Source organism: Aotus nancymaae, unplaced genomic scaffold (genome assembly GCF_030222135.1).
Source record: "Aotus nancymaae isolate 86718 unplaced genomic scaffold, 86718_ANA_hifiasm-v0.15.2.pri h1tg000032l_0, whole genome shotgun sequence".
Lineage (NCBI taxonomy): Eukaryota > Metazoa > Chordata > Mammalia > Primates > Aotidae > Aotus > Aotus nancymaae.
In genome coordinates, this window is record NW_026988445.1 from 24,874,033 (window position 1) to 24,886,287 (window position 12,255).

A 12,255-nucleotide genomic window follows, 5' to 3' on the forward strand; every position below is an offset into this window, starting at 1 on the left:
TTTAAACTTGGGCTTGATTATAAGGCCACTTGAGCAGGAAGGATCTTTTTTTTTTTTTTTTTTTTTTTTTTTGTTAAACGGAGTCTCGCTCTGTCGCCTAGGCTGGAATGCAGTGGCACGATCTCGGCTCATTGCAGACCCCACTCCCAGGTTCGATCAATTCTCTACCTCAACCTCCTGGGTAGCTGGAATTACAGGTGCCCACCACCACGCCCGGCTAATTTTTTGTATTTTTAGTAGAGATGGGGTTTCACCATCTTGAAAGGCTGGTCTTGGCCAGGCTGGTCTTGAGCTCCTGACCTCATGATCCCCCTGCCTCAGCCTCCCAAAGTGCTGGGATTACAGGTGTGAGCCACCATGCCCAGCCTGGAAGGATCTTCTAATAGTTGAAATTTTGTGAAAAGTTGGCATGGGAAAGTAACCTTCACCAACCCCATGCCAGACCCTTTAACTTGTTATTGTCCCTGAGCCCCACAAAAACCCAAAACCAAAACTTCGCTAATATTTTCCATTATTTCCTTGCTCCTGCCCCATAAACGAACTAAAACTTATAAAAAGTAACTTACTTGAAGTCATGCAGCAGCAAATAAAAATTTAAATTGAAACTTAGTTTAGTTTCATTCAATGTTCTATGTTTGTTCCACATCAGGAAACTGTATCCTGTAAAAATAATATCCCTTTGGAGGAACTATATCACCTTGATAAAATTTCAATACTCGGGTTCTTTCCTCCCAAACAAGGCTGAAATTTTGGATTTGGAATCAAGAAATTTCTGAGGAGTTTTTTTCTTTGAATCTTTTTGCCACCTAAATAAATAAATACATAGATAAGTCCATAGGTAAGTACATAAGTAAATAAGTAAAAAATAATAAAAAAAAAAACCTTTCAGTCATTCTTAATAATGTAGAACTCTGTTGTATTCTCTGTGCATTACCAGTTGTCTGCAGATTTTCAAGGCTGGGTAATTCAGCACATTCCCACCCAAATAGCTCCAACTTTAAATTATTATTACTCAAGTAACTGTTAACCCTTCTAGTAAACTAGTGTAATGCATCGCTGATGTATAGGAAACACCTTATATTTGTTGAATACATTTGGGAATGCTTATCTTATTTCCTTTATTTTAGAATTTCATCAATTGAAAATGCACCATCGAACAGATTTTAAGGGGTGAATCAAAATGCACCAATGAACAGATTTCAATGGAAGACACTACTAAACATCTAGTCAAACAGACAATTTAATCTAAGTCCTGATTTCTGAAATGTCAGCATGTGCTTTTTAAATTGAGGAAGTATAGCACTTTGGTAATCTTAATCTTTCCCTAATTACTTCTTTTATGTTTATTTCCTATCTAGAATTTCTATCACTGCATCCATTCATCTGTCAGGGTTTAATCTTTCTTTCTTTTTAGCTAAGAAGATTTTGCCCTGAAAACTGCTGATTCCCATTTGAATTGTGTTAACTTCTCTCATGCCAACTAGGGGGAAATTTTGTGGAGAAACAGTAACAGTGTTGCTTTTGAGTGAGATTTTCTGTGAAAGAGTGAAAAATGAGATCTCATGAGTTAGGACCCTTTGAGAACTTGTTTAGGAGCATATGACATTTATTAAGATATCATTATTGACAATATGCTTTCAACCTCATGTATATGACATTGCATGAGATGTCTTTCTTAATATTCTTTCAATCTTATGTATATGGCATTACATGACATAGAAAGATGAGAAACCTCAGAATATTCACAAGTAAAGTTTTATGTGGGAATAATAGTGTGGTTTAAAATGATGGATAAAGTCAAAGGGCAATTGTGTACTTTATGAGCTTTGAATTGATTATGAATAATATTATCGTGTTTCTTTGCCTTGTTCTGGGGTTGAAATCTTACACCAAGTTGATTCTTAGGATTTCTTTTATATTTTTCTTACCAAGTAGAGAATTACTGGTTTATTAGCTAGCTAATGAATTCCAAAATCAGAAACCTTTGGATTCACTGTAAGATTTTCTTGAAGTAGACTCTGCACAAATCGAAAGAAGATAATTCCATACATAAATTTGCTGTTTTTACTCGGGTTTTATGCATTTCATCACATATGATCACAGCCAAATTATTAGCTAATCCCTTTTAATTAACTTTTAAAATGTGTTCAAAGTTAGTTGGACTGTGATTTTACTACTTTGAAACATTAAAGTTCGTGATAAGTTTGCCTTAGATGGTTTAATGAATAAGATTTGACTGAGACTCTTACTCTGAGATTTGTATTTCAGACCTAATTTTTTTTTTTGAAATTGAGATAGTAGATTATTATTAGGTTGGAAGTATCATGTTCTACTTGATACAATATTTTTTGGTGAATCTGGGCTCTGTTCCCAGCTCCAAATACAAATGCTAAATTACCTTGGTTAGATTTCTCATCCATTCTATACTTCTATTTCCCACTTGTCTTTTTAAATGCTTTCCTGGGGTTTTGCCAGAGTCAACTAGATAATGTGTCATGTGAAACTTTGAGAGATGAGACATTGTAAAATGCCTCCGTTATCAAAATAAATATATCCAGTTTGTGATTATTCACTTGGTGATTTTTGTCTTGGAAATTTGTAACCTGCCAAGAGCTTCACTGACTGCTTGGCACAAATTCTATCAGGGCAAATTCACCTTGTTTCTACCTAATATCCACGAAGAAAGCACAGCATGATTTTTATTAACCTATGCCTAAACCAAGTAATAAAGCACACCTACTCCAAAATACAATACAGATTTCCCCAGGCAAACAAATGCATAAAGAAAATATTCCTGATTTTTCTATTATCTATCCAGCTTCTTCCTTGTATAACCATGGGTAGTGTATATTTTAGGGATGGATTTTTAAGGTAGCATCTGTGCTAACATCACTACCAATATCAAAGAATCATCCTTTGGTTATAACATTTTGAGGAATCATAACAGGAAATGCAACCGTCATTTTTGTACTTAGTCCATCAGTTTAATGATTAAATTGTACCTTTGTCAAATGCTCTAGATAAACTGGTGAATTTAAGTGTTTATTGGTATAAAACTGGGATGTAGCACTCACCAGAGTGATTTGCTTATTTTTGTGGTATCAAGCAGATTTTTCAAATTCATTCAGTTAGGGCATGAAAGACAGACCTCACAGTTTCTCTCTGACCTTTGCCTGGGCCATTTTCACAGAATTTAGTATTTGTGGAGCAAGTGAAAGCTTTAACACTTGACACCTGGCCCAGTGAAATTCCGGGTGCAGGCTTTGCAGTGGGGGCAAGGGGTAATAGTGGAGTTAAAGCCCATCTGCCCTCTGGCTGCTGGGTCATGAGCCCGTTGTCTGAGAAGGTCAAACATCTTTTCCCAGGCGGCTTATGGCAATTTATATTCTTCTTTTTTTTCCACAGCTGTTGTGAACTTGGACAATTCTGTGGTTGACCTGGAGACCCTTCAAGCTCTCTATGAGAATGTGAGTAATAGAAGGAAGTTTATGTGTGAGTATATAATACGTACACAATTCATGTCTATGTGCACATACAGGCTCTTTGCTTAAGGTCCTCTAAGGAAATTTGATCTGACTGTAGTGAATTTGCCTAAGTAGGAGTTTGTTACAATACTTCAATACTTTCTAGGAACGTATCAAACAAATGTGTGATCTCACAGTTTTAAAAATTGTGAATCAAATCATATTGCATATGAGGTCATTCACATGTTTTTTGTTTGTTTGTTTTTGAGGTGGAATCTCACTCTGTCACCCAGGCTGGAGTGCAGTGGTGTCATCTGCCTCCTGGGTTCAAGCGATTTTCCTGCCTCAGCTTCCTGAGTAGCTGGGATTACAGGCATGTGTCACCATGCCCGGGTAATTTTTGTATTTTTAGTAGAGACGGGGTTTCATCATGTTGGCCAGGCTTGTCTCAAACTCCTGACCTCGTGATCTGTTTGCTTAGGCCTTCCAAAGTGCTGGGATTATAGGCGTTAGCTACCGTGCCCAGCCCATGTTTTTTTATTTATTTATCTGTTTATTTATAATTTAAACAATAGTTACTACTGATGTGGGGACTAATTTAAGCCAAGCATTGTTCTGTGCACCACATGCACACCCACACCCACACACACACTCATACACACTTAAAATTTTTAAATATTTAATTGAAAAAGGTTGAATACATTCTAGGTGTGTATATTGAATATATTCATGCTGATTTGGTATACATAGTGATTACCGCAATCAGATTAACACATCCATCACCATCCATGCTGTATATAAGATCTCTAGAAGTTATTCATCTTATAACTGAAAGTTCGTACCTTTTGAGCAGTATTTTCCTATTTTCCCTACCTCCCACTCCTGGGCAGCCACCCTTATGCTCTCTGCTTCTATGAGTTCACATTTTTTAGGTTCCTTATTTGTCTTTCTGCGTCTAGCTTATTTCACTTAGCATAGCGCCCTCCAGGTTCTCCAGGTTCATCATTCATCTGTTGTGTTGCAAATGGCAGGATTGCTTTCTTTTTTATGGCTGAGTAATATTCCATTGCATATATGTACCACATTTTCTTTATCCATTCATTTGTTGATGGACACTTTGGTTGGTTCCATGTCTTGTCTCTTATGAGTAGTGCTGCAGGGAACATAGAAGTACAGATATCTCTTCAACATACTTACTTCATTTCCTTTGAATGTATACTCAGAAATAGAATCACTGAATCATATGGTAGTTCTGTCTTTAATATTTTGAGCAACACCTACACTGCCTTTTCTGTGCGTGTGTGTGAGATGGAGTCTCTCTCTGTCATCCAGGCTGGAGTACAGTAGTACAATCTCAGCTCACTGCGACCTCCGCCTGCCTTGGCCTCCTAAGTTGCTGGGATTGCAGGTGTGTGCCACCACATCCAGCTAATTTTTGTATTTTTAGTAGAGATGGGGTTTCACCATGTTGGTCAGGCTGGTCTCAAACTCCTGACCTTGTGATCCACCTGCCTTGGCCTCCCAAAGTGCTGGGATTACAGGCATGAGCTGTAATCCCACCATGCCCGGCCTACACTGCTTTCTATAATGGCTGTACCAATTTACATTCCCACCAACAGTGTGCCCGGGCTCCCTTTTCTCCACGTCTTCACCAACACCTATCTGTTCTCTCTCTCATAATGGCCATGCCAACAGGTGTGAAGTCATAGCTCACTGTGGTTTTGATTTGCATTTCTCTGATGATCTGTGATCAGATGCTATTATTATCACCCCTATTTTACATCAGGAAAGTTAGAGAGGTTAGATGACTTACTCAGGGTCACAGGGCTAGTGTTATAGTAAAGCTGGGATTTCGTTGATTCTGCCTCTGTTTCTCTATAATGCTACAGTTTATTTCACTAAATGGCAGGACATTTAGCTTTTCTTTTATGTAGTACTTTTTTTTTTTTTAACAAAGGCAGCAGAAAAGGGAGTAAGGTATTGGAAGAGAATAACCAAAGCACAATATGGTTAGTGCCATTGGGGAGTGCGATATGAGATGTCTTTAGCTAGGATGTGACATTAAATAGTATTGATTCAAGTAGTAAGAAGGCAGGATTTTTTCAGTGCTTTTGATTATATTTAGGGTAAAGTCTTAGTGTGGTCCTATTTGGTGTCTAATAGTTTTGAGTGTTTTTTTTGTCTTTATTTCTGTTCTTGCATTTGATCTGCCTGGTATTTAAGCTCTGCTCTTTGGGGCATGGTCTTAGTTGGTCCTTGACTTTTCTGTCTCAAGTCAGTTAATTCTTGGCTCTGGGGAGACCCATGTGGTGGGCAGGATGCAGGCTCTTTTCCTTGATTGTTCCCTTGAGGATGTGTGTTCGGCCTGCTCATTCATTCTTGTGTTTGGTTCTTTTTAAACTTACATTATATGGTGGTCTCACCTGTGAGATTGAGACTGATGTAAGACAAAATATTTATCATGGTGCATTGTACAGAATCTGTGGACCAAGTGTTAGAACTGGTACCCATTAAGCATGGTGAGCATAAGCATTCAGTGAAACTGAGTCATAAACATAGATTGAGAGGGAAGATTTGAGTGATTTATTATATAGTTGTCACTATGCAAAAGACAAACTGGAAAAAGTAAATCATGCATTTAGTATATTCGTGTTCCAGTGAAATTGGTATTTAAAATGTAACCATTGGGAGGTACAGAGAGTTTTCATTTCTCTTGAGTCTTTCATACTGACCCTCTCCCAACCAGGAGGGCCATATGGGAGAAATGAGGACATACCAGGGGAAAGTAACTTTTTCAGCAGGTCATAATGATTTAGGATGTTGGTGTGTGTGTGTATCTATCTAACTTGCACATATATTACATTTTGTATATACATGGTATGTGTGTGTATCTACATGTGTGTATGTGTATCAAGGAATGAATGTCTTATGTAAACCTGGTGTATTTATGTATAGAAATATATCCAGAAAATACAGAACATTGAAGACAACTATATGAGGGATGTTTATTGTATACTGATTTAGAATATTTTATTTGGGAGTTTTTAGCCTTTCAAAGTAAAGTAATATCACAAAATATAAATTTGTGACTCATGACAAGCTAGATAGCTATTCAGAATCTCATCTAACTCAATGAAAGTAGAACAAGTCCTGTGTCTCAGTCTGTTTGGGCTGCTATAATGGAACACCAGAGTCTAAGTGGCTTTTGAACAAAAATCTATTTCCTGCAGTTTTGGAGACTAGGAGTTCCAAGATGAAGGCACTGGCAGATTTGGGATCTGGTGAGGGCCCTCTTCCAGGTCCATAGACTGTGGTGTTCTTGCTGTAACCTCACATGGTAGAAGGGACGAGGGAGCTGCTTAAGGTGTCTTTTACAAGGGCACTAATCTCATTCACGAGGGTTCTGCTCTCATGACCTCATCGCTTCCAAAAGGCTCTACCTTAATACCACCATCCTGGGGATAAGGTTTCAGTGGAATTGGGGGTGGGGCATAAACACTCAGTATATGGTATACTAGCTGGTGCTGGTTAAACTTGTGGTTTTTAAAAATTTTTATTGCTGCTGGTCTTAAACTTGAAGGTTCAGACTTTCATTGTGTCAAGAAAACAATTTTTTTGTGAGGGTGATTCACAATTGTATTAGTTCAGGTAGTGCCAGGTTAGCCCTCTGCAGTACAAGAACTTGAAAATCCATTCTGAACAATAGTTCATGGGACATACTTTATATGCCAATAATATATATATGCAAGTTCCTGATTAATATCTATTAAAAAAATAAGTCCTGGGAAAGCAAAAATAGTTGTTTTATCCACAGCAGTATCTCTAGAACCTAGAGTTAAGTAGTATTTGGCACAATTCTTCCCTAAATGTCCTGTGTATCAGGGGTCCCCAACCCCAGGTCAAGGACCAGTAGTGGCCTGTTAGCAACTGGGCCACACAGCAGGAGGTGAGCCACTGGTGAGTGAGCATTGCTACCTGAGCTCCACCTCCTGTTAGATCTGTGGTAGTATTAGATTATCACAGGAGCTAGGAGCACAAACCCTGTTGTGAACTGAACGTGCAGGGAATCTAGGTTGCATGATCTTTAGGAGAATCTAATGCCTGATGATCTGAGGTGGAACAATTTCATCCCCAAACCATCCCCCCCACCCCAGGTCTGTGGAAAAATTGTCTTCCACAAAACTGGTCAATGGTGCCAAAACTGGTCAATGGTGCTGCTGTCTGTGTAAGACATTGCTGAAATCTTACAGTGCTGCTTTCTTCCTTTCCTGGGAACTCTCCATTTTTTGCTTTATGTTATCTTTATATATGTATATGTCTTATCTTCTCACTTAACTACAAATTCCTTATTAGTTGAATTTTTTTTTTTTTTTGAGACAGAGTCTCACCTCATCGCCCAAGCTGGAGTGCAGTGACATGATCTCAGCTCACTGCAACCTCCACCTCCCAGGTTCAAGTGATTCTCCTGCCTCAGCCTCCCAAGTAGCTGGGATTACAGGCACGTGCCACCATGCCCAGCTCATCTTTTATTTTTAGGAGAGACTAGGTTTTACCATGTTGGCCACGCTTGTCTCGAACTCCTGACCTCAGGTGATCATCCCCAGCCTTACAAAGTACTAGGATTATAGTCGTGAGCCACTGCACATGGCTCAAATTTTTATATTCCATACCGAACGTTATGGTTTGTATAAAATATTCATAACAATTACACCTTAATTAAACAATGACCTGAGAATAGAAATGTTTTTCCTCTTGGTATTATAATTGACAGAAATGAAAATGGTTAATGTCATCATTTACATTTCAAATGCTCTGCTTTTTATAAACACCAGTATAAAAAGAAATCTGGCTTTCTTAAAAATAAGGCAATTTCAGAAATATTACTGCAGAGACTCAGAAGTGATACCTTTACCATGAATAAAGCTAACCATTGCTATCCCAGCAATAATCTGATCGTGTTATGTGTGATTTTTCAAATAATGGTTTACATTTAAACAGTGACGTTCTATTTTAGGGCAAACTGAGTATATTTGTTTCCTTCTTGCTAATGTAATTTCAGACATGATTGCCCCAGGAGCCCCTTGAATCGCTAAGGAAGCTCATTCCATTTCCTATATTGCCTTGAATCTTTTGAGTGTCCGCTGGACTGAAAAGAAGCTTGAGCTTCCTCTTCTCACTTTATACTAGATAAGGCATACCGTGATGAACCCAAGATGGACCTAAGATTTTAGAACTAGTCGTTTATTTTTTAGTGCACAAAGCAGAACAAGTTTTTCCATGTTTTCAGTTGCTAATAGACTGCATGTTTATGTATGACTAACAGGAATAAGGCAGCATGCTGTATGAAGGCACATCTGTGGCGTACCGTGGCTAGAGGCCTTCCTACTTCCTGCAGACTCTCCCCATACTTTACAGCTATGTAATAGCTAGATTAAAACAGGCCACAATTTCATTTCCATATGACATGAACATGTGTTTACATGTTCTGTCCCTCCTCTGTCACCCCAAATCACACAAGGGTATGCCAGAAGTTGTAGTTCCAATTGTATGAAACCAATATGGTTGCTGTTACTAATGGCACTGGGATTCTGACTACCTCTTTTCATTCATAGTGTATCAGCTGAGGGAGGTCTAGCAACCCAATGTAACTGTAATAGAAGTTTTATATGGTCTCTTTGCTATTTAATCCCATTAAATGACTGTTGAACGAATGAAGAATGAATGAGCCCTTTGAAACGGGAGCTCAGCACAGTAGAACATTTAGGCAACGTGTGATGCCAACTTCTTTTCCATGTACTCTCCTAGATTCCTAACTCACAAGTATAGGAACATTAAGCCATCTGATTCCTATTTACCATTTTTTCCCTCATTTGTCTTTTTACCCCCTCTGATTGCAATCAAAGAGCTCTTCTCACTTTGTACTAGTTTTTCTCCGATCCCTCCTTTCTTACAGCATGCTCAGATGCGCATCAAACTGAAATGAAAACAAAATAAGGAGACATATTTAACTTACCTCCTTTTACTCATTATTTCTTTCATTGAAAAGTAGTTATAGAAAGCTTACTAACTGTCATGCAGTTTGCTAAGATCAGTGTTAGGTAGCATATTAGGCACATGCACATTTGGAATGGTTTTTTCTCTTGGATGTTGCTTTTTATCAGTATGAAATATTCTTCTTCACTTTGGTAATACTGTTTGTCTTGAAGTTTATTTATTTATTTTATTTATTTATTTTTCTTTTGAGACAGAGTTTTGCTTTTGTTCCCCAGGCTGGAGTGCAATGGCGCTATCTCAGCTCACCGCAACCTCCGCCTCCTGGGTTCAGGCAATTCTCCTGCCTCAGCCTCCTGAGTAGCTGGAATTACAGGCACGCGCCACCATGCCCAGCTAATCTTTTGTATTTTTAGTAGAGACGGGGTTTCACCATGTTGACCAGGATGGTCTCGATCTCTTGACCTTGTGATCCAGCCGCCTCGGCCTCCCAAAGTGCTGGGATTACAGGCGTGAGCCACCGCGCCCGGCCCGAAGTTTATTTTAACTGATATTTAAATAGCTCTTCTATTCTTTTGATACTTACTGTTTGCATGTTTGTGTATTTTTTATGCCATCTGTGTGCTTTCAACTTTCCTGTGTCTTTATGTTTGAATTGCATCTCTCATAGCATGTGTTTGGGTCTGTGTTTTTTATTCATTGTGATAATCTTTACTTTCTTGGAACATTTAAATTGTCAACATTTGTCGTAATTGCTGTTATGGTTGGATTTAGTTCTATAATTTTTTGTCCCTTTAATTATTTTCTACCTTATTACATGGGATTTTTTCCTTTTTTTGTTTGTAATTTTATTTCTATTGGTTTTTTAGCTGCGCCTCTTTGTGTTACATATTGTTCAGTTATTCTAGGGATCACAATATACATTCCTAATCTTTTACACTCTATCTACATAAAGTTGTAATATAAAATATAGAAACCCTGACCCATTTAGGACTTTTTGCTGCCTCCCCTTCTCTACTTAATGATTTTATTGTGATGTGAGTAGCATCTGTATATCAGTATAGTTCCACATCACTATAATTTATATTTCAAATAATTAAACATATTTAAATAATGTTTTTCTACATTTAACTACGTTTCCCCATTTCTGAAGCTATTCCTTTGTTCTTTAAGACCAAGTTTTCCCTCCAGTATCATTTTTCTTCAGCCTAAGGAAGTATCTTTAATATATTTTGAAAACACATATTTTTAGTGATGAATTTTCTTTCATCTTAGTTTTTTTTAATCTCACCTTCATTTTTTGAAGAACATTTTTAAATTGGATATAGAAGTCTGGGTTGACAGTTTTTTTCTTTCAGCATGATAAAGATATCCCAATTACCTCTGATCTACATTGTCACTGATAAGTCTGCCATCATTGTTACTTTGTATGAATATATAAATTTTCACTTTTTTCCCTCTAGCTGCCTTTAAGATCTTCTTTTTATCAGGTTTTAATCAGTTGTATCATAATATCAGTAGGTGTGGTTTTCTTGTATTCTGATTGAGTTTGAGGGACTTCTTGATTCTGCAAAATTATGTTTTTTACCACAGTTGAGTTTTTCAATCATTAGTCCTTCTTTGTGCCCTGTTCTCCCAGTTTCGCTCCTCTTTGGCTTACTAATGACATACATGTTACATTGTGAGTACTTTTTCACAGGTCCCTCAGACTCTGTTCATTATGTTTTCAATAATTTTTTTCTTTCTGTTCTTCATACTGTGTACTTTAACTGATTCTTTCTTTTGCCGTCTTTATTCTTTAATTCAACCTCTCCAAGGAAAACATTTCATTTCTAATTTTATGATTTTCACTATAGAATTTTCATTGTTTCTTTTTTTGAGATTCTTTATCTTTTTTAACATTGATAATTTTTATTACAAATTGAATAATTTATGTTTAGTTTTTTAAAAGGCACCTACACACATTTAAATGTAGGCCAGAAACTAGAAAAAGAAATTTGCAATAGCTGGGCCCTCATAAAATCAGGTTCCAGAATATAGAAAAATTCTTACATTTATCAAGAGACAAGTCCAAAGAAAAATGAACAAAAGATATAACAAGACAACTTTAAAAAAGTAAACTTACATGTCCAATAAATATAAGAAAAAGTGTGTATTCTCAGTAGTAAGCAAGAAAATGCAAATAAGACATCAGTAAGATACTTTTTCACCTCCAGTGAAAAAGTTTGACAGTATCAAATGTTGATGAGCATTTGAAAAAATAGTAGTGATTATACACTATATTAATATAATTTGGTATAATCTTAATGGAAAGTAATTTGCAATATCTAATATAGTGAGTCCAGAAATTCCATTCTTAGTCATATATTGTAGAAAAACTCTTTCAAAACTAATTTTTCAGCCATCAGAAACATTAATTGGTCCAACACGTAGGTCTAGTCATATTTGTCTGATATGCAAGTGTAACTATCAGACAAATTAGCCTAGGTCAAAAGAATTATAAAAATTAATAATTATAGTTTCAAGCTACTACCGTTTAATTTGTTTTACATCAATATGTTAGCTGACACTTTTTCCATACATTGTTATACTCTATATGGATATAAACATAGTACAAATAAAAATAAGATTATACTACCATTATGCAATAATATAGAATGATAATTCTATATAGACAAGATTTTTTTGTTGTTGTTATTCTCTCTATGGCTAAAAAAAAAAAAAATCAGAAAATTAAGTAAAGAGAAGTATATTTCCTTTCCTATTCCAGGAAAGTAACTGAGCATTTTGTACACTGGGG

The 12,255-nt window shown here is 36.8% G+C and overlaps 1 protein-coding gene across 1 annotated transcript in view; it reads left to right on the plus strand.

The window, feature by feature from the left end:
* The window catches only part of FMN2 (formin 2), a 380,362-nt gene that overhangs the window by 194,312 nt on the left and 173,795 nt on the right, over positions 1-12,255 (plus strand). Inside the window, 1 exon segment of the mRNA XM_021666911.2 lies at positions 3,406-3,467. Coding sequence (XP_021522586.2) covers positions 3,406-3,467 — 62 coding nt within the window.